Raw genomic sequence first — 22,979 nt, 5'->3', positions numbered from 1 at the left:
AATGGCTGATGAAGCCAAAAGACAAATAATCAGTAGATATTTAAAGCCTTTGAAGTTTAGCAAACCATGTAATTTCATTTAGAAAGTGTAACGTTTAGCAGTGCGTAAAAATAATAATCGGATACTTAGCATGGCAAATCGAATCTCTCTTACGACTTGTTATGATTGCAATTAAAAGTAGTTTAGGTATCTCTATTACCAATTACCTAATTAGTCTTAATTATAAAGGTGATCTAATAGACCTGCTGGTTATTACCTTGATTAATAGGCCAGGACTGATGATAATTTTTGCCTAACACTGATCTTTGACATCGTGCTGTATCCATGTAGTCAAAATCGTTAATAGCATAATTCTAATGAGAATATTCAATATTCCTTCCTTTTATTTGTATAAGCTCCACTCTACTTTTGGTTCCTTGGCCCTAATCCCATCCTCTATGCTCGTGTTCTCTGTAACATTCAGCCCGTACGGGTCTTTCGGTCTTTTAATGTAGATACTATATTACTTAATTAAATATGTACGTTTGTAAATTGAGATTATCTTTTCTACCTTGACTACTGTTTTTGATAACGTACATTTAATTAATAAATATTTTTATTTATTGTAACAGAATGGCGTCCGCGAGTGCAACAGCAGTTCAGACGAGAACCGTTCGTCGGGGCACGCGTCGATGTCGGACAGCGGCGGCGGCGGCGAGGCGGGCCGCGATGAACCGCGCCGCAACCGACAACCGCCGCATACCAGGACCAAGCACCGACCGCACAATAAGGTAAACTTATAAATTAACTCTATTCTTTTCAAGACATACTTCGTACGACGAGCAGACGAAAAAAGAAAACCGCTCAGCCATTAGATCGGCAGAAATAATATTTACTACTGCCATAATCAGGGCTGTAAATCGTACAAACTGCATACAGTAATTAACTACAAATAACCTTTATTACTCAATTGATTTGAAAGTCACTAAACCTATACCTATTAATTATAGCAGCGTCTGGTAATCACCACTTATCAGTCGGCACTCTGTCTGGACTACTTACTATAAGGTGCAGTGGGGTTGCTTTGCGAAGCTCGTTTAAAAATGTGAACATTAGTTACAGTCCCCGTGGCCTGGAGGTGGTGGATTGGAAGACATCAGGTCCGCCATTAAACAGCTGACACTCCGCTCCCGGGACAGCAGCAGCACCGCCACCAGCGGCGCGTCCAGTGCTGGCGGCGGCAGCAACAATGGAGCACCAGGTAATACTAAACTTACATTTATGGCAGTAGTTCTTAATATTCAGGAGCAAATAAGAATTAAACTTCTATTGATAACTAGTCTAATAACTTACATAAATAAAGTCAATATGAATATTTAACCTACATCCCGTAAAATACTTATGAAAGGCACTGAGAAGAAACATCAGGATCTCAAGAAAATCTGCTACAAATTTCAGAAAGCGGCAGCGCAGCTGAAGCGCGTAGAAGACGAGCGCCCCTGGTGCGTCAACCCTCTCTGGACACAGTGTGCACCAACGTCACCAGCGCTGATGAATTCGTTTGGGTTGATTCACATAACCGGTTTGTGTTCTTTTACTTAATGTTCTACGCTGTTTGCTGTTATTCTTATTTTTTTGTGAATCAGGAAGAATTTATATCTATTTGATGGCTTGATGGTATTTTCCGCCTTCTATATAGCTCTTTTGTGTTTATTTTTTTATGAATTTTTGTTCTCTACTCAGTCGCATGCCCACTGTTTCGAGTGAACAAGCCAAAACAGGACAAAAGAAGATCGCATATCCCTTTCATATAAAATGATTTATTTAAAAATTTCGTCACATAGTGTTCAATTGACGAGATAATGTAGTTAAAATTCGGTGTTTACTAAAATTATACAATAAATGCATTCACAATAAAACGGAATGTGATTTAGAATATATTCTGTTGGTAGCAGCGATTAAATAGTATCATTATTTTCAACCATATGTATTCCAAACACTTGCCTCGTTCGAGAAAAATGTGCAACAAAAACAAATACAACTTAATGATTATTTGTATGGGAGCATCCAAAACGCCAATTAGTTTTGGACAGAGACCAATAAACTTGTTTTGGATACTGTTGTAAATACCTTATAGTTTTTTGAAGTCAGAGTTCAGACGTACTACATTTCGCGCCACCCGCCAGCTAGTATGAAGTTGTTATTGTCCACCATAACCTCACAAATTTACCTATTTTCGCCGATAAAAACTTTTCTCACACTTTAAACCATCACAAAAAATCATTTCACTAATTTACTTTGTATTTAAATGTTTAAATAACTCAAAAAAAAACCTTAATAAAAACAAATACTTAAAAATGTAACACCGGCTCAATCAAAACAAATAACTGATGTTGCCAGTTCCGAAACAAAATTATTCTATAAAATGATTGCATGCTCAGATTGCATGTGACAAAAACTTTTTGATAGGTAAAATTATAGTGCAATACATTACAATAATTATAATAATGCAATTATAATTCAAGTAATACTAAAATCATCAGATATTCATAGTAATTTAAAAGATTAATAATTTAAATAAGGAATATTACGCAGAACAAATGCTACTGTAATAGGAGTATGTTTAAAAACTTGGCATCCTCGAATTATCTACAATACCTAAGGAGGCAAAAGCCTGGATTATTTTTCAGTACTGATTGATATAAAAACCTACTATAGCTATACATGTATGGTAGAATTTTAGCCATATTCTATCCATGAGTGTGAGAGAGAAGGAAATATTGAGGCATAAAGCCTCGTAAAACCCAACGAGAATGAGAGTGATGAATATATTTTGTGTGTATGTTTAGTATTATAGACGAAATGCGTTTATACTGATACGTTGTGATTGTGGTAGTGTGTGTTAGGGTGTGGTGTTATGTTTTAGGTGCGCTCGAGGCTAACCAGAGCAGCCACCCATAGCGCGGGACGTTTTTATATTGAAAAATTTTTATAATTAAAAAAATAGTTTCGTGATGTTCTGATCGTAAAATTATGGGTATTTTTCCATATTCGGTTTTATGTACATAGATTGATAATTTTAGGGTAAGCCTTTCTACTACAACATTAGATTATTATCGTTAAATTATTTTTAATTTTATTGATCTTTATTTTGTTCCATGGATTTCTCATTATATCACAGTTTTGTTTGCTTGCAGTTATTAATAAATATTGATTTAATTATATTTTCAGGCTGGTAGAATTACTTTGTGTCCCATGGACTGCGAGCGAAGTGAGTCGAGCCTTGCAAACTGGTCGATGTCGTGACATAGCGCCCCGGATGGCTCCCGATACACCTCCAAGACTCGCATATTTGTTACAAAGGTAATTAACATCTGAAACTTCCTTGTCTTTTCTACATCTTTCAAATTTATTAAGCGTCGTTTCTCGTTTCTAGAGCTCTCGTCCGAATATCCCGAGAAGCTCAACGCCTGTCGCAGAATTTCGGATTTTGCTCCAAACATGAAGTGGCCGGGGCATTCAGGATAGTGCTTAGCACTGCTCTGGCCGATTCATGTATTAAGGTAACTTATAAATTTATCTTATTGAATCACTGTGAAATTCTATACCTTCCTTGAAACTAGTCAATTAAGTCTTCATTAGTTAGAGATTAAACAGGCGACCTGATAAATACTATATTTAGCTATCACACGAAATTCCCGTTCAGTACATTATTTATTTCAACAACATTCTTACTCTTAAACTATAAAAGATATTATTATTTCAATTTAAAAAAAATATGATTTAAGAGTAAGCGGCTCACGATTTATACGTGGTTGAATATGATTCCAGGGTTGTCAACGAGCAGCGACGATGTACGCGACGTCCGGAAGTGCTGCACGAAGATTGGGCTCCGCTGCAAGAGCAAGGACCAGTTTGGCTCCAGGCCGGTTCCAAAGATGGATGCTGGACATGCGCGTCGCTTCTTTTGTGCACGAGTATGTTGATAACTCATAATTGATACTTATATATATGTATGTATATTGGTAAGGTACCGAGCGGACTATGTCAATTTATTGCCAAGAAACACTATACTAGAAACTGACAGTTCCTAAAGTTGCTTAAACAACTGTTAGTGTCATAGGAATAGAGTGTCTCTCGGATATAAGTTGAAAGCGTTTACACAACGCTTCAAGTTCTTGTTACTCTATGCTTGCAAGGAATCCTGGGCCCTAATTCTGTATGATAGTGTAAACGCGTAACGCGGCCGTGTCATGTTATCTTCGAGAAATGTGCGTGGAATGGTATTCTATAAGCCAAATTTCTATAGTCCTAAACATGATGCGTTGTGTTAAGTGCTTGTTACGCACTGTTAAAATAACGTGCGGGATAGAGAATAAGGCCCCTGTTTAGGTGAGTGATATTCTTAGAAGCTCTATCTCACATATGATTTTTTTTATACGGGTGCGGCAAACTCTACTCAACCTGATTGCAAGCGAATTGGGGTCGTCAATCATCTCGACAACACTGTCTAGTGTTGCCTGGCGAGGCATAATTGACTCTTGCCAGTCGACATGATTATGACTGCTTCTATAAACCGGATACACACTTGCTGATTCTGGAATAGGCACTTTCGTGGGCCACTATGCGGGTTGTACACTTTGTTTATGGTCGTTGCTATTTGGGCAGATAAATAGCCTACAACCAGTAGAAGTATACTGTAACTCCTTGTCAATTCCCAGATACGCGGCGATATACCTGTGCGCCGGGATGGAGACGTTACTGGAGGAGATTGCACTGATCGCAGGCGCGGGCGGGAGCACACCCGTCACGCCCGCCGCAGTCGACCATGCTGTCGCCAACTGCGCTGATCTGTGGGGGCTGCTGCAGCCTTACAGTCATCTCAATGCCGGCAGGATAGCGTCAGGTAAAGAGTGGGCAGTTCAAAAGTGCCTTTAAGATGCCTTTAGCCTTCAGGGACAAATGGACTTGAGCATGTTACTTCATTGCCGCACAGCTCTTCGTAACCCTGCGTAATATATATGTACTCACACTTGATTGCAGCTAGTGCCATCTATATGAAGAATAACATTAACTACGACATTACGAATAAATGATTGCAAATTTAAAACAGTTTTCGTAATGAGTATATTCAATGAGCCAGTACGTTTTACTGATGAGCCCTATTATTCCTGGCACGAAAATAACGGTTTCATAACGTATTGGTATTTACCGTAATGTTTTGTTCGTGATTTAATTCGTGATATTTCACCGATATTGACGTGTTAAATAGTCTGACTGTCAATAATAGTACTATCTAACCTTGTGTTCAGGCGCTCTGTCATTGTCTCGATGGGAATCCATGAGCTCACTAGGATCCGGGTCGTCGTCAGGCGTATCTCGGCCGGAGCACCGGCAGTTGGGACTCAGTCACGATTCCGGCATCACTACCAACGGTTCAGGTAAATTACATACAATTACAGACATGTTTTTTTTTCTACTGCGACAAATTGTATCCATTGTTTTCACTCCTATGTTGGTTCCAGGTGGATCAGGTACATCAGCGGGCTCGAACACGAGCTCGGGCGGGTCGACGGCGTCAGTGCTGCTGACGACGTGCGCGGGCTCGGCGACGGAGCTGCGCGCGGTGCTGCGCCGCGTGCACCCGCGCCTGCCGCCGCTGTCGCCGGCTGCTGAGCGGGCTCTGTATTACTTCATGCGGTGCTCGCAGCTAGAACATAGCACTACTGGAGGTATGACTGATTTAAATATTATTATAAAGGATGACATAGTGATTGATGTAACTAATTGATCGTTCGATACATATTTGTGAAATGGTTATCAGTTTTGTATTTATATCTGCTACTTAAATAGAAGTTGCAGTAATTAGACACATAAGCGATACGTTTCCATGGGTGGTCAAATATTTTTTTTTTCACATTAGAATAGAAAGTACCTGGAGGTGCTGTGCTAGAGTGATTCTTTAATATATTATAAATCTATCAATAATTACTATTACTTTAAAGTAGGTCCTACATAAATATCTATATTAATAAACACTAACGATGAAAATCAAATTCGTAGATGTCTACAGTTACAGTTGGCAAGTAGTACATAATAAAAGTGTATTGTGTGAAGGCGGTGGGGGGTGCGGCAGCGCGGGTCTGTGGGGCGAGCGCGGCGCGGGCGCCCTGCCGCCGCTGGGCGAGTGGGTGCGCGTGGTGCGCGCGCACGCCGCGCTGCGCCCGCCGCCCGCCGTGCCCGACGCCGACGACGTGCTGCAGGCCGCGCGCCTGCTGCTGCCACACGCCGACTGCCCGCCACGACCGCTCACGTACGGATATAAATATACTAGCTTTTGCCCGCGGCTCCGCCCGCGTTATAAAGTTTTTCAGGCTAAAGTTTTCCGTTATAAAAGTAGTAGTTTCCCGGGAGCCTATGTTCTTCCCAGGGTCTCAAACTGTCTCCATACCAAATTTCATCTTAATACGTTGGGTAGTTTTTGAGTTTACCACGTTCAGGCAGATAGATGCAGCGGGGGACTTTGTTTTATAATATTTTTTTTAGAACTTTTTAAGAGGAACAATCCCGTCATACATCATTGTTGCATAACTTTAACCGTTTACGCAGCGCACGCAACGGAAGCTCTCAAAACTAATAATTTTTCCTCGATTTGCAACATGTTTCATTACTGTTCCGCTCCTATTGGTCATAGCGTGATGATATATAGCCTATAGCACTCCAGGAACAAAGGGCTATCCAACACAAAAGATTTTTTCAGTTCAAACCGGTAGTTCCTGAGATTAGCCATTACTGCTTCGCTCCTATTGGTCATAGCGTGATGATATATAGCCTATAGCACTCCACAAATAAAGGGCTATCCAACACAAAACGAATTTTTCAGTTGAAACCGGTAGTTCCTGAGATTAGACATTACTGCTCCGCTCCTATTGGTCATAGCGTGATGATATATCACTTTGAGCACTCCACAAACAAAGGACTATTCAACACAAAAATATTTTTCAGTTCGAATCGGTAGTTCCTGAGATTAGATATTACTGCTCCGCTCCTATTGGGTATAGCGTGATGATATATAGCCTATAGCACTCCACGAACAAAGGGCTATCCAACGCAAAAATAATTTTTCAGTTTGGACCGGTAGTTCCTGAGATTAGCCATTACTGCCCCGCTCCTATTGGGTATAGCGTGATGATATATAGTCTGTAGCACTCCAGGAACAAAGGGCTATCCAACACAAAAAGATTTTTTCAGTTCAAACCGGTAGTTCCTGAGATTAGCCATTACTGCTTCGCTCCTATTGGTCATAGCGTGATGATATATAGCCTATAGCACTCCACAAATAAAGGGCTATCCAACACAAAACGAATTTTTCAGTTGAAACCGGTAGTTCCTGAGATTAGACATTACTGCTCCGCTCCTATTGGTCATAGCGTGATGATATATCACTTTGAGCACTCCACAAACAAAGGACTATTCAACACAAAAATATTTTTCAGTTCGAATCGGTAGTTCCTGAGATTAGATATTACTGCTCCGCTCCTATTGGGTATAGCGTGATGATATATAGCCTATAGCACTCCACGAACAAAGGGCTATCCAACGCAAAAAGAATTTTTCAGTTTGGACCGGTAGTTCCTGAGATTAGCCATTACTGCCCCGCTCCTATTGGGTATAGCGTGATGATATATAGTCTATAGCACTCCACGAACAAAGGGCTATCCAACGTAAAAAGAATTTTTCAGTTTGGACCGGTAGTTCCTGAGATTAGCCATTACTGCCCCGCTCCTATTGGGTATAGCGTGATGATATATAGCCTATAGCACTCCACGAACAAAGGGCTATCCAACGCAAAAAGAATTTTTCAGTTTGGACCGGTAGTTCCTGAGATTAGCGCGTTCAAACAAACAAACAAACAAACAAACTCTTCAGCTTTATATAATAGTATAGATTATATAGTCTATAACTACAATTCAGCAGATTGGCTTTAAAGACCTTATAAGTATTACAATATCTCTTATTATTATTAATGTTTTAAAATAGATATATCCTTTTGAGATGTTGCCATACTTGAATTCAGATCTAAATTATAATAGGTACCAAAATCTTCTGAACCCTTTGAATATGCCTTATTACAATAAAAAACCTATGAGAACGTAAAATCAACATTTTGTTGTAATACCAATCAATTGTTGCCATTTGCTTTTAATAAGAGATTTAATTTAAACATTCTAACTTATATTCACATTCCTTTATCCTGACCTACAATTCGTCCCAAAGTCTGGAGGAAGCAGTGGAGCCAGTGTGGTCTCGTTGCACCCGCACACCTGACGAGCTGAACAGAGCGGCACTAGGCTTGGCCCAGCGCGCGTTGCTCAGCGGCCGGCCCGAGCTAGTGGGAGGGGTGCGGGCGTTGTTGCCCCAGGGAGGACTCGACGCGACTGATGCCTCGGGACTGACTGTGCTCATGAAGGCAGCTTTAGCTGGGGACGAGCAGATTGTTGCTGTGAGTGTTTTAACTACATTATATGCAGCCCTTAAGGCGATACCTCAAGGTCCATTTTCATACATTTTGTTTCACCTTTAATCTGGGTAACTAAACAAGTATTGGCAAGTAAAGAATTTAAATTCACGTCTAGTTAGTGATTAGTTCTCGCAGTTGAAGAAAAACGTAAAAATAATTAATAATCATGGATATTTCGGCCTTTAAAATTTAATATGACGAAATTTTAAAGGCAGAAATATCCATGATTATTAATTATTTTTACGTTTTTCTCAACTGCGAGAACTAATCACTAACTAGACGTGAATTTAAATTCTTTACTTGCCAATACTTGTTTAGTTACCCAGATTAAAGGTGAAACAAAATGTATGAAAATGGACCTTGAGGTATCGCCTTAATACTTTTTATTAACTAGAAAAGTTTTGTGTGGTGTTTAGTACTTTGACAGATGGCTTTATCAGCATGCAGACAATGCAATCTAGAATACCTGTTACTTTCCATCTATTTTTTTTTTGTTATATTTTTTTGCTAGTTTATCATAATGATATTTCTATTAGGTGCAAAATGGAAAATATGGTTGTATCCCCGCAGATGCTGCTGGAAGCTGGCGCCGACCCCAACGTGGAGACGGGCGGCGCCGCAGGCGCGCACTGTGCCATGCCGCTGTCGCCGCGCGCGCCGCCCGCGCAGCCCGCCGCGCCCGCCGCCACCAACTACACGCCACCCACCGCAGGTACACCATTATTAACATTGTTTAGTACATGTTTCAGGTGATGGATCAATTTTTCCGTCAAACCCTTTATGAAAAGATTTGGAAGAAGTGAGTTTAGTTATTCAAGGCCTGCACCATATAGCTGGCCTATCCCATCATAATATGGGAATATAGAAAAAAATAAAGAAAGCATTTGTTCTTACAATATACAGACAGACACACAAACAATTATAGCAAGGTATAAAAATAAGTAAGTACAATATGATACATAAAGGGTTCAAGCAACGCGTATCCCATGGCGCTGCCGCAATACTTCCAGTTCAGCACAAAATGCAGGGCAAAGTATACCTGGTGCTGGTCTTCAATTAGAACTTTCACCTATTGAATAGTAGGTAAATCACGAAGTGTATTTCCGATAGTTGGGGTAATTTATAATGTACCTACTATCGTTCGCCATCTATTAATTTTACTTACAGTTTAGCAGTAATCTTGAAACAAAGGCATTACCCCTGATCCGCTCACCTGTACTAGTCTTTTTATTAAAAGGAAAATGCATTTTGTACAGGTTGGACCGCATTAGTATACGCGTGCAGCGCGTCAGGCGGCGGCGTGACGGGCGCGGGCGGTGCGGGCGGGGCGGGGGGCGCGGGCGCGGTGGAGTGCGCGCGGCGCCTGCTGGCGGCCGGCGCCAGGGTCGACGGCGCGCCCGCACGCGGCGACGACGTCTGCACGCTCACGCCACTGCAGGTACACACTGACAAAAACATGGTAACTACTCAGAGGTACAGAAATTTAGTTTTATACATGTACTTCCAGAGTAACTACAACACCTGTCGAGCAATAGAGTACAATTATCGACTAATGAAAGTTTCCAAACGGTTGATCTTATTATGTTGGATTTTTTTTTGTTTCTCAGGCTGATTTCATATTTTGTTGTTTATCACAGGTGGCGTGTGGCGTTGGCAATCTAGAGCTAGTGCAACTGCTGTTGTCCCATGGTGCTGATCCGTTCCTCTCGACGCAGCTCAACGACGCTCTCTGCTACTCCGCCGCCGCGCAGTACGGATGCTATAGGTAAATATTTTTTCGTACTGTAGTGATAACTTTGGATCTGATGATGAATGCAGTAGCCCAAGAAAGTTTTTTTATCACATCATTAATGTGATAAAAACAAGTACAAACTATGGTATCTTTCAGTTTTAATAAGATAGTGTGCTTTTGAGTCTTTATGCTGCGTAAAGTCTTTTAATCTAAACCAAACGTTAGCTTTTGCTGAATATAGAAATGTGTGACAAATTCTTATATATAAAATGTTATTCATTTTCCACTGCAGTGCGGTAGCAGTGTGTTGTACTCATGGCCGCCGCGCGTGTCTCCGAGCTGCCGTACGAGGGGGCGCGAGAGGATCCAGTGCGGGCGCCGTGCTGTCCCTAGAGGAGGTGCTAGCTGAGGGAGCCGCGGGTCCGCCTTCCGCAGGTCCCTCCACGGGAGGACGCCCACCCACCTTCACCAAGCAGCAGCAACGAGCGCTGCAGGATGCCATGTATTGCGCCGCTGAGACTGATCACTTAGGTATTTAGTTTTGATTTGGTACTCTAAATCTAGCAGTAAACTCTATAATCTTATGATGATGCCTGGATGATTGTATTTCAGCCTATTTTGTATTTTTTTCAATTTCAACGACGTTAAAATAGGAATATTACATTATCGTATGTTGATCTACAAATGAGTACGATAAGCAATCGTTCTGTGTTCAGACATAACCCTGGAGCTGCGCGCGCTGGGCGTGCCGTGGTCGCTGCACGCGTGGACGCTCTCGCTCGCCGCCGCCGCCGACGCCGCGCTCGACCACGTCATCGACCAGCTGCTGCAGGACTTCCTGCAGGTAAGCTCACATACACAATGTACTGCTAATTTGAAGTGTGTTCATCTTATAAACCTATTAGACGAAGTTCATTAAGACCCACATTCCTGGAAAAATCGTGTCCGTAAAACCCATTGCAGTGTTGCCCTTCCTTGTTATCGGATCCACGACCTCCTTGGCTCAGAACTTTCTAACCCCTGCCCCTACCTCAAAATCTCTATCCTGACCCTGAGCACCCTTAGCGTCTCCCTAATTACGACACTGGATAAAATAAAAAAAATATTTTCTGTTCTCAGTTATGCCCATCGGATGACAGCCATTACAGCAAACAGTTCATTTACGAGTGTCTTCCTCTGCTGTTCAACATTCTTCGGTACAGCAAGGTATGCATCATGTGTTTTTCATTACAGTTGAATGATGACTGAACAGATTGATTGCTTGATTGGGTAAGAGCCACACCTGCACATTTAAAGCAGCATACCATCGAGAGTAAATATTTAGATACCCTTAATGGCGTAGGTAACAACTAACAGACGGTGACCTGGCTATAAAAAAAAGTCGCTTCAAAATTATTTGTATTCTGAAATATTATTATTGACTATTTGTGTGATTATAGAACCAAATGTCTTTTGTTCACTTTCATTTTGTTCCTAAACTTAATTTTCAGTCTATAACCTGGCTAGGAAAATAAAAAAAACCTCACCATGTTGCGGCATAATATGGAACTAATTTCTTTTACTGTTTGGTTAACGTTAAAATGTAAAAACCAAAAGCAGCGCCCCCAAGGCAAATTCTTTATTTTTATGGTCAAGCTGAGAAATGTTTTGCCGTGTGGTACAGAAGGAGGGCACGGTGCTGCTACTGGCCGACATCCTGTGCGCGTGCTACGGGCGCGAGGCGGTGCCGGGTGTGGCGCAGCCGCCACCTGCCGCACCTGCGCCCGCGCGAGTCGACCCCTCCTACGTCAACAACCCCTCACTTGCTGACGTCACATTTAGGTATACACACCTCCTTTTTATAGAGGTTGGTGTCACCACTGCAACCTTAAGGTGGTAGCTCAAGGTCCATTTTCATACATTTTGTTTCGGCTTTAATCTGGGTAACTAAACAAGTATTGGCAAGTAAAGAATTTAAATTCACGTCTAGTTAGTGATTAGTTCTCGCAGTTGAAGAAAAATGTAAAAATAATTAATAATCATGGATATTTCTGCCTTTAAAATTTCGTCATATTAAATTTTAAAGGCCGAAATATCCATGATTATTAATTATTTTTACGTTTTTCTTTCAACTGCGAGAACTAATCACTAACTAGACGTGAATTTAAATTCTTTACTTGCCAATACTTGTTTAGTTACCCAGATTAAAGCCGAAACAAAATTTATGAAAATGGACCTTGAGGTATCGCCTTAAATAGAGAGGAATTGAGGAACTTCTTAGTCAACTTATTCATGTCGAGTTTAGTTCAAATAATGCCTTATGAGTTGACAAGGCAGAGATGCAGGAAATCCTACTAATTGATTACTTGCGTGACTTTGGTATTGGTTACTTCACCAGCTCTGAAGAAGAAGGAAGAGAAGGCAAAAAAAGTAAAGCGCTAACAAACCTTTGCAAGTTTGGTTTTGTAGTTACAACATTGAGAAACATGTCCTTAAAATTAATGCCAAAATTTTAAAATGTTGCCAACATCAAAAATTTACCTACTTAAATAAAAATGTTATTTCTATTTAGAGTGGAAGGTCGCCTGTTCTACGGTCATAAAATTGTATTGGTATCGGAATCGCCGAGACTGCGGGCGATGCTGGCACCGCCCAGGAATTCCAACGAAGGACTGCCTCCAACAAACACCGCTCCGCCTCTCGTCCAAATCAATGACATCAGATACCACATATTTGAGGTATAGTATATATTCTGGAAAAAATATTAGCTCAATACCTTATGATAGATACAATACCTATCTAAAATCTGAATAAAATATTATTAAATCCTTAAGTATTATAATATAACCTAACTTAACGCTAATTAAATATTTCTATTTGGGTGTCTTTGGGCAACATTTTTACGTAAACCTTACAGCAAGTCATGAAATACCTTTATTCCGGCGGGTGCTCGGGCTTGGACATTCCGGAGACGGACGTGCTGGAGGTGCTAGCAGCTGCGTCCTTCTTCCAGCTTCTGCCACTACAAAGACACTGCGAGGCGAGGGCCGCAAAGTCCGTCGACCTACACAATCTCGTTTCAGTTTACATTCATGCCAAGGTGTGACTACTTTGTTATTACACTACTACTCGTACTGTATTATTGCTTTCTTTGCATTTTTTATCTATAAAAATAATATTCTTAGATAATAATATAATACAAAGTTCCCGCCGCATTTGATTGTCTATCTGTCTAATTTCTGTAACTACCAAAAGCATTTGGATTAAATTTGATATGGAGATAGTTTGAAAACCTAGGAGGGTTAGAGGCTATTTTTTATCCTGGAAAAATATATAGCGGGACCGTGTCCTGGAAAAGTCTTTGTCGCCGATGAAGCGGTGAGCAAAACCTAGTTCAGAAATAAATCAATATTTTTTTTTATAACTATGTTAGGTTACTTTTTAGGAATTCGATATGCGAAATTTACGATTTACCTTTTTTGACAGGTTTATGGTGCTACTCAACTTTTAGAATACTGCCAAGGGTTTCTTCTTCAGAACATGGTAGCCCTTCTCACATACGATGACTCTGTCAAGAGGTTGCTGTTCGGAAAGCGGTTGCCTGGACATAATGTACTTGGTGCTTTGTTAGCCACCTTACAGAAGAGAATAGAATCGAGGAAGAATCAGGCCAAGCCGAGGTAGCAGCTCTACTCCGAATAAACTTTAATGTAATCTAATTTAAACTTACAGGAACATACAATAATTTAGCCATAGATTTAATTTTAAATGAAGTACAAACTGAACTAATTTGAAACACTATGGTCACACAAAATTAAATTAAACTGAACAAAAAAATATAATTTATTATGGAATAAAACAATTATTAATAAAAATAATATTATTTAAAACATAATACATTGGCTAATAGCAAGTTAAACGTGTATCAAAATATAATTTTTAAGTAATAATATGGTATATACCTACAATATTGTATTAAATAGTAAACCTAAAAATAATATTTTGTAGATAAGTAACAAACAGAAATTATTACGTTTTTGTATTTGACAACATAAATTGTATTATTCAAAATTACGACTGTAATCTCTTTCGATACTAGTTAACGACTAAAGTATTACAATCTTGTAAGAAATATGTAATTATTGTTGAAATAAAGCTTGTGTTGTATTATGGCGATTTCAATTAAAAATCCCAATAAATTCCCTATAAAGATTTCCTATTAGTATGCAAATGCACTAGGCACTGAAATTTAAAAACTAGTTATCGGATTTTATTGTGGTTTAATTTTTTTAATTTTCCCTACGTTTCAAAATCTTTGAAACTTTTTGTGGTCACGGCGCACACTCTCAGTTGTATAGTTTTCCAAATGTCGGAAAAATAAAAAAGAAACGAGTACCGATAAAATCTGAAAATTAGATTTTTTCAATATTATTATTCTACGCATCACTATTAAGACAAACATAGTCCACATTTAAAGAAGGTGGTGAAAATAAATTTATTCAACGTGAATTTTATTTATGCTACATACATTTTCTTATACTTGGAGATAGGCATCTTATAACAATAATTATTTTTATCATTCGTATTAAACTTTCATTTTCCACCGTACAATTAAGAATATTTAGATTCACACACTCAGCATTGACTAATTCAACCAAGCGTGACATGAGTTTTATAACATTTAGATTTAGACATAATTTAGATTACATATTAAGTAATATTATCGAATCTTAGAATGGCAACATTATTTTAGATCACTTGACATGTCATCGATTGTAACATGTTGTCAAATGTCAGTTGTCTATGATTTAGTACCTAACTCGGAGTACACTGATGTACGCGTGGCTAAATGCTGTAAATGCCGTTGCGTGACGACTTCTTGACATTAAAAAGTAGTAAATTGTTTATGGTACTCATGGAGGTGTGATGTGAGTGTAGTGTTAATAATTTTCTCCTGAAAATTTAGCGAATAATTTAATATTTATACAGTATAGTGTAATGTCGTGACAGTGACAAAAATGCAGTTCTACAAGGAAAGAATACTCAACGCGGCGCAGTTAAAAAGACTAAGTGAACACAAATACTCTTGTACCAGTGCCAGTATATTGGATGCATGGCTCCAGCCGTGGTGGTGCTGGCTGGTGTCTAAAACGCCGTTGTGGCTCGCACCGAATCTCATCACAATATTAGGTCTAATTGTAAATATAGTCACCACACTTATATTAGTATGGTAAGTGTTCTAGTGTGCAAAAAACTGTGCCAAACGCGATCGTGCGTAGCGCGTTTCGTTATTGTGTGGTCACGACGGAAGCTTTCTAACATCACCCCTGTTCCATTCAACATTTTTACAAACGTATGTTTACATGGATTGTAGTTTGTGCGTGCGGCGGCTCTGATTGGCGGCGAATCGTCGCGCCACCACGATAACATAGACGGCGAAATTACAGCTGTCTGTGTGCGTGATTGACATGTTATCTCGTGCCGAGCTACTCGAATAAAACGTTCTCGATAACCTGATTATTTCCTCATTTGATTGGATAACAGAACAATGCAGGAGTCAGAAGTTTGTTTGAAAGTAAAAGCGAAGGAACTTTAAACTTACATCCTTATTACTTTCATACATTCCAGCTGATGTTATCTTAATGACAACTGTACCTTGCCCTGGTCAATAATGCAGCAATCAGATCTTGCATTTTGTTGATGTTCTTTAATATTAAAGCCATTGCAATCATCATACATTATGCAGAAATAAACTATCCAGATTTTGAGTAAATTTTTTATCAGATATTTTTATCAGATTTTTAACTAGTTTTTTTTTTTAGTAGAGTATTCATTCCAAGAAAACAAATATGTGCATCTTTGACATTACATTCATAACTATTTTTGGATTTTAAATAATTAGTAGGTAGAAAACAAATCATATATTTACTGAAAAAACTCCAACCTAAATGGACCCTCAGTATATTTCCCATTCAATGATTACTCAAAGGAATAAGTAAACAATTGCTCATTGTTTATTTATTTATTTATTTATTTATTAATTTAAGGAAAACTTACAACTAGCATAACAAAAAGTAGTAAATATAACAAAAAAGATAAAGGTCAATTAAAAGTTTTCACAAATACAATACAATAATATAGAACAATAATAGACAGATAACCAGCCTAGAGACCTACATATTTTAAATGTACATTACGATATGTGAAAAAATGCATTGCACAAAGTTTTCTTTAATTTAGTACAGTTGAAGTTAAAGAGATCAATATCAACATTAGAGGAAACATCATTGAATGATCTGCACGCTCTTATTAGGTACGAAGTTCTGCCGATATGCTGATTTAGCAAATGGAACATACAAGAGGTTCGGTTTTCTAACCGTAGTACAAGGTGTGCGCAGTCCAATTTTGCTTAATAGTTCAGGGCTATCAACCGTGCTATTGAGAATATTGAGAAGATATGCTAGATCGGCTATTCGCCTACGCTCCTGCAATGGAAGAATATGAAATTTCTTACATCGAGTAAAATAGTCATTAAAATAATTGCCTGAGCCGGTATTGCAAATATCGTATAAATTTTTTGTATTTTTTCAATTTGGTTAATGTAAACATCATATATAGGGTTCCACACTTGCGAGGCATATTCAAGGTGGCTGCGGACGAAAGAACAATAAATTATTTTGAGTGTCTTGATGTCACTAAATTCTGAGCACAGTCTAAAAACGAAACCAAGTGCCATGGAGGCCTTCCTAACTATGTTCTCAACATGAGCATCGAACAACAGTTTGGTGTCAAAAGTAACTCCAAGGTCACTTATAGAGTTCACACGTGATACAGTGGTGTTTAACAAGAAGTAGTTATGAAGATATGGTGTATGCTTCCGTGTGTAAGAACAAATGTAGCACTTACTGGCATTGAGATCTAGCTTATTGATATAGCAATAACTTTGAAATCTGTCAAGGTCGTCCTGGAGACGAAGGGAGTCTGCAACTGAGCCAATTGGGCAAAGTATTTTCATGTCGTCCGCATATAATAATATTTTGGAATGAATAAAGCTGTGAGATATGTCATTAATGAATATAATGAACAGCAGTGGCCCCAACAAGGACCCCTGCGGAACCCCTGACGGAAAAACTAATTGTCTTAAACTAAAGGAAGTGATATTCAATCAAATTGTTATTGGTGTATAGAGATGTTCCAATATATTGTCTATTGATTGAATTGTATCATTTTATACATTAGATGTTATATTTTAATACATGTGACATAATCCTGAACCTTTTTGGGCACGGTAAAGTTTCAAGAGAAGGATAAACTATAACCAGTCGCGCCTCTGCCTGTCCCTTCAGGCATAATAAGCGCAATTATATATGTGTGTGTATGATATTCTGAAGGAAGCTCTAAACATTTATTCATATTTAGAACTGCCAAATTTATTAATATGTAGTCTCAAAACATTAGCAGTTATTCAAAATTCAAAATAAATTTACAGGTACAGCCCAGACGCGCGGCAGGATCCGCCACGATGGGCGTGTGCGTTATGCGCGCTAGGAGTATTCATTTACCAGAGTCTGGATGCCATAGATGGCAAGCAGGCTCGTAGGACGGGGAGCCAGTCCCCTCTTGGAGAGCTGTTTGACCATGGCTGTGACAGTATATCAACTGTGTTCATTGCACTTGGTGCGTGCATCGCTGTCAAGCTGGGCGAGTATCCAACATGGATGTTCTTTCAGGTATGTTATTAATGTAATTTGGTATTGTTAAGGGTTAAAGAAACTTAACTAGAGTGCAATTAAGTTATAGATTAGGGTAATCTTGTTTATATTTTGCTAAGAGTATATTACAGAATATTTATTATTTTATGTATACTGAAAATATTTTGTTTTATAATAATTTCTAAATGTTTTGGTTGTTTTAAAATTTTCATCTCAAATAACCTTACCATATTCTATAACCTTAATATTGCAGTCCTCATTGGAGCTAGTATAGCTTAACCACAGAAGCATTCCTATATAATAAAATAACCAATAACATAAAACAACTTCTTTGCAAAAATAAACACTATTTTAGCTACAATAGTTACTAGCTCCTGTATGGATCACTGTTCGAAAACAATGACTTATACTTTATTGTAAAACATTATATTTCTTACATTTCACAAAATATATATTAAGAACTGCAAAGTCTTTGAAACTTTGGAAAAAATCATGATAAAATAACTGTGATAAAATCCAAAAAAATGTTTTTTTTAACATTAATAAAATTCATAAACATAAAAACATTACCATTGTGATAATTGGTAACATTTTATTGGTATTATATAAGTTTTAAAATATAATATTACACAGCAAGTTGTTTCCACAAGTGTATGTTACGGATGACTCCATATTATAAAACATGTTAATAAATTTAAATGACAAATAAAAGGTGTTACCTTATTAACATTTAAATGTTTCAGGGCAAAGTTTGACTGAAGAGTTTTTTTTTCATTTAATTCTTGTTTTTTAAAGGTTAGACTCTGCATATTACAATTTTTCCAGGGGTTAGAGAAACTATTTGATTTAGTTAATTTTGATTGTCTGCCTCCATAGAAATAGACATTATTAATAATTTGGTCTATTATCCTTTCATACATATTATTATAAAACAAACTACTCCACTGGCTCTGTTGTCTGATTGTGTTATACTCCAAACAGTCTCAATAATACTTGGTATGGACTTAGTTTGACTTAGTTGAGTGAGAGTCTTTTATTCCGGAATAACTCTCTCAAGCTGGTGAAGCCACAAGCAAAAAATATTTTATAATATCTATTGTCACTTTCTTAGGTGAACCCATTTAGGAGTCAAAGAGACCAAACAATCAAAATCATGTTTTTTTTTTATTTTTTAAATAAGTATGGCCTTAGCTAACTTAAACCCAGGATAATATGAATCAAATCATTAAAAAATGTACAGATGGAAATACATATGTATAATTAGTTGTGTTATATAATGATGTAACTCGTTTTTTGAATATAATTTAATTGTAAAAATATATTGACCTCCAAACATAGTGATTTGCAATCATTAGACTTGCAAAAACACAAAAATAGGAATGGTGTTTGGAATTTGTTCAATGTTAACCCAGAAGTGGTAATTAAATAATTTTACAATAGCAGCTATAACACAGTGGTTGACGAGACAGCTGTGAAGGGAGAAGTCCCGAGCTATTCCCAACCAAGACTAAAGTGTGTCTGATCCACACATTTTTGTGTGTTTTGAGGCAAAACGATTCCCTTAATAGGTAATGCCCACGATATAGAAGTGGTATCTTAGCTTCTCATAGGGTCTGGAAGGGGTGTGTGTAGGTGTGCGTTATTATCGTGTATTACGAATAATTAATGAGCACTTATCAAAATAACTTATAAATTCCCTAGTATTAGATTAGCGTAACATTTCACCTTCGACTAACACGCTTATCGCGTGTTTTTATTATTAATATAATAATGTTTAATTTAAGTATATACATAAACGTTTTTATTTCGAATATATTCGTTTGTTCTCACATGTTAATGTATTCATTTTGGTCCTTCGAGCCAGATAACACCGACGGAAGTGTTCGCATATTTATAACATTATTTATCATTATCTTATTTCCTAAAATAACATAATGTATAAACAAAGTTTGCACGATTGGATCTCTCTCTTGTTAAATAACAACACTCATTGGCTGGGAGGGTGAGTAAGATTTATAAATCACTGGACGTAAAAAAATCTAAACGTACAACATTAGAACACTTCTGAAATAGAAAACTCGTATTGCCTTTTCTCTGAGATATGTATATATGTGACGTTGGTTCGGATAAAGAGAAAAATCGGACAGATGGCGACCCTTAGCAAAGTTGCAACTTGTTAAAAATCCTTATACCCATTGAACTAGAATGTCAGAAGTACTAATACTACTTGGATCGAAATAATAATCCAACATACGACATTCCTTGCAGCACTATGATGGAACATGATAAAGTAAAACAAGTTCTTTTATAGGAAATGTAATTACTGTTAAGGTAAAGACAAACTAGTAAGAATGTGCCTGTTATGCCTTCCTATGAAACCTTTGTATCCACCGACGTATTTGCAATGGAATAATGATGGAAAAGAAAAAAATACTAAATGATTCGGAAAAAAGATTGCCCAATCGAATAATCGATAGGTTGTGTTTGTTCTTTTTTGCAAAAAAAAAAAAAAAACTGCAAATTAATAGTCTACAAGTGCTGTAATACCGAGGGGTTGGTAATTAATATTTCAGTGTCAACAGAAATTATGTGTTTGTAATTGCATGACGATACAAAAATGTCATTCTTCTGATGAGCGATACGACCGGCCATAAACAGTAGCAACCATAAAGAAGATTAATTACAAAGGACTGCGTACCAATCTACTGCACTAGCCGCCCTAACACACAAGATGTTAGTCTCAAAATGTCCAATAATTACTGTATGCCCTGTTTATAGGTAGGCATCGGATTTACCATAACGAGCCAACGTCATCTCATCTGTAGCCAAAAAAAATGCTATTCTTACGTAATATTTTATGGTCCGCCCATGTTTAGTTTGTCTAATTTGCATTATAGTAAGAATAGGTTATGTAAATACGCTATTTAAATTAAACGTAGGCTCAATTTCGTATGAACGTTTATAATTATGATAATTTTATATTAACAGTTTAAAGTATTATAATCCATGAGAAATACTATTTGTTATTATTTAAAATGTAATAATTTCAAATATGTTATCATGTAATAAATTCCCTTGTTCCCGTGATAATTATGTATATTAATTTTAGGGCGTTAACTTCTGTACGTTTTTTGTTAATGATTTTTCACATTTGATAGATAAGTACTTGAGTTGCAAGGCCTTGGCACTCATTCCAAAACTCAACAATTTCCGCACCAAAATTGGACTGTTAGATTGTCGAATTTTTATTGGTTTATAACAGTGGCGAAGACTGGTATTCTCCAAAAGTCACCCGAGGCTAAAAAAATTGCTGTTACATATTATATATACTTAGTTTACATATCGCGGTCAATTTATTAGAAAAACAAAATTTAAGACAAACGTAAATAAACCTAAAAAGGAAGCCGGTAGGAATCGAGTTGTATGAAGGCTTCGCAACTGGTTTATAACATTTTGAAAAGTGCTTTCTTTCTAATCAAATACTAAGTAAATCTTAAAGCCACATAGTCCTGACTCCTGTTCCACCAAGATAATGCTCTTATCAAAACACGAGACACCTGTTCCACTCACCCAGACCTGGATCCAATATTTGTAAAACTGTATCCTCAGGCTATACAGTCCAATAATATTTATAAAATGTTAGATTTTTTTTTCATAAGGAGAACTGGTTTTCAATTGTCTATAAATTCGTTGCATCTATTTGATACCGGTTTGCAGTAGATCAAAATGGTTTTCTTATTTCCTGATCGTATACAATTAATGTCATAAATTAATTTTGTGACCTGTATTTCTATTTTAAACTATATATATTCTAGCAGGAAATTGTATTGCATATGTCTAATGTACACTTTATTTTAATACTGTAGTTTATTCGCAATTCGCATATAGTGCGCATGCGACGGCTGCTAAGTCACCTGTGAAACGGGGCGCCCCCGTTCGTTCCCCAATAAGAAACTCATTGCTTGCGGCTTTGCTCATGCAAAAATCCTACCATGCATTTTTTGGAATAAATAGTAACCTATACCACGCTGGTTTGTTTAAAAAAGGAATGCATTTTAATTTATCACGATTGTGAATTATACCATATTACATATTAGTTTAGATATCTATTTGCATATAATTCAAACTAACATTGCAAATAGCTATATTTTTAAGTGTGCACTCAGCTTTCACTCGTGATTGCAGTTCCATAACGAATGTACTGTTTCGTTCGCCTTACATTTCAACACTATTGTTCAATGCCGTATCGATTTTTATTTCTTTCCATGTTCACTTTCCCGAGAAAATTGAAAATTGAAAGTTTAATTCGGTTTGTAAGATTACGAAAGATTTTTTGGACTACGGATGATGCGATCGCGTTTTTTGGTTAGTATTTCTTCTCGTCGTTTTAGCGAGTATTTATTAGTAACTTTAATATCAATGTAAGCATTGGAGTTAAGGAAAACTGCTATAAATTATAAAATTGTATCTATGATATTATTTTCATGTTAATTATTATGTGAAAAAAGGGTTCAAAGGGCGATGAATCAGCTTTAAAATAAAGAGAAGCGGGGTTCCCCCGCGAGATGAATGTTTGCGGTCTGCATATTATATTTGTTTGCGGTAGGGATGTTGTAGGAAATATCCTGTAGTAAGTAACTGATGCTCACGGAAGAAACTTAACTCTGCTTTTTGAGTAAGGGCATTATTTTTTAAAATCTTTTATAGCAAAATGAATATAGGTATTAGTTCTATTGATAAGTACAATGAAATTCAATGATGACCATAGAGAGGTTGCAGCGCTTGGCAATATGCATTATCTAGATCTCTTCCTAGTGATATGCCGGTGGTCTCTGGAACGAATCTAGCATTTTTTTTTAAAATACTGTCTCTATGCAGCCGGCCCATACATCCGGTACTCGCTCACAAACAATGCACATATAAATTTTACAACTACGACTACACATTACGTGATCAATAGTAAACATTGACCTTACTCTTTATCACCACGCTGATAATTTGCTTTTATTGAATTTTTTTGCCAAATTTGTTATCACATAACCGGGATCCTGATAAA

At 37.5% G+C, this 22,979-nt stretch overlaps 3 protein-coding genes across 13 annotated transcripts in view; 2 read left to right on the top strand and 1 right to left on the bottom strand.

Moving 5' to 3' along the window:
- Positions 1–2,343, bottom strand: part of LOC119190178 — a 62,334-nt gene extending 59,991 nt beyond the window's left edge. The window contains exon 1 of the transcript XR_005112806.1: positions 2,110–2,343. The gene's annotated coding sequence lies outside the window, so the exon portion shown is untranslated. The remainder of the gene's footprint in view (positions 1–2,109) is intronic.
- LOC115444946 (ankyrin repeat and BTB/POZ domain-containing protein 2) overlaps positions 1–14,379 on the top strand; it is a 67,646-nt gene extending 53,267 nt beyond the window's left edge. For both annotated transcript variants that reach the window (XM_037441473.1, XM_037441472.1), the window contains 21 exons: positions 612–770; positions 1,096–1,240; positions 1,438–1,561; positions 3,211–3,342; positions 3,416–3,542; positions 3,811–3,956; positions 4,701–4,885; positions 5,292–5,420; positions 5,505–5,711; positions 6,097–6,292; positions 8,257–8,482; positions 9,071–9,212; positions 9,757–9,938; positions 10,138–10,265; positions 10,525–10,763; positions 10,949–11,076; positions 11,352–11,438; positions 11,896–12,053; positions 12,784–12,949; positions 13,129–13,311; positions 13,698–14,379. In XM_037441473.1, the coding sequence (XP_037297370.1) occupies positions 612–770; positions 1,096–1,240; positions 1,438–1,561; positions 3,211–3,342; positions 3,416–3,542; positions 3,811–3,956; positions 4,701–4,885; positions 5,292–5,420; positions 5,505–5,711; positions 6,097–6,292; positions 8,257–8,482; positions 9,071–9,212; positions 9,757–9,938; positions 10,138–10,265; positions 10,525–10,763; positions 10,949–11,076; positions 11,352–11,438; positions 11,896–12,053; positions 12,784–12,949; positions 13,129–13,311; positions 13,698–13,895 (3,387 nt within the window). In that variant the 3' untranslated portion in view covers positions 13,896–14,379. The remainder of the gene's footprint in view (positions 1–611; positions 771–1,095; positions 1,241–1,437; positions 1,562–3,210; positions 3,343–3,415; positions 3,543–3,810; positions 3,957–4,700; positions 4,886–5,291; positions 5,421–5,504; positions 5,712–6,096; positions 6,293–8,256; positions 8,483–9,070; positions 9,213–9,756; positions 9,939–10,137; positions 10,266–10,524; positions 10,764–10,948; positions 11,077–11,351; positions 11,439–11,895; positions 12,054–12,783; positions 12,950–13,128; positions 13,312–13,697) is intronic.
- A 630-nt stretch (positions 14,380–15,009) lies between these two features.
- Positions 15,010–22,979, top strand: part of LOC115444947 (cholinephosphotransferase 1) — a 29,443-nt gene continuing 21,473 nt past the window's right edge. For 6 of the 10 annotated variants that reach the window (XR_005112820.1, XM_037441606.1, XM_030170950.2 and 3 more), the window contains exons 1-2: positions 15,012–15,441; positions 17,701–17,941. Coding sequence is in view for 9 of the 10 variants with exons in the window: in XM_037441606.1 (XP_037297503.1) it covers positions 15,230–15,441; positions 17,701–17,941 (453 nt within the window). In the remaining variant the exon portion in view is untranslated. Of the gene's footprint in view, positions 15,442–17,700; positions 17,942–22,979 lie in introns of all 10 variants that reach the window. The other 4 variants (XM_030170955.2, XM_030170951.2, XM_037441608.1 and 1 more) reach the window with 3 other exon arrangements.

This window comes from Manduca sexta, chromosome 22 (assembly GCF_014839805.1).
Source record: "Manduca sexta isolate Smith_Timp_Sample1 chromosome 22, JHU_Msex_v1.0, whole genome shotgun sequence".
Lineage (NCBI taxonomy): Eukaryota > Metazoa > Arthropoda > Insecta > Lepidoptera > Sphingidae > Manduca > Manduca sexta.
Note: the sequence above shows the minus strand (reverse complement) of the source record. Positions and strands in the feature narration are given on the sequence as shown.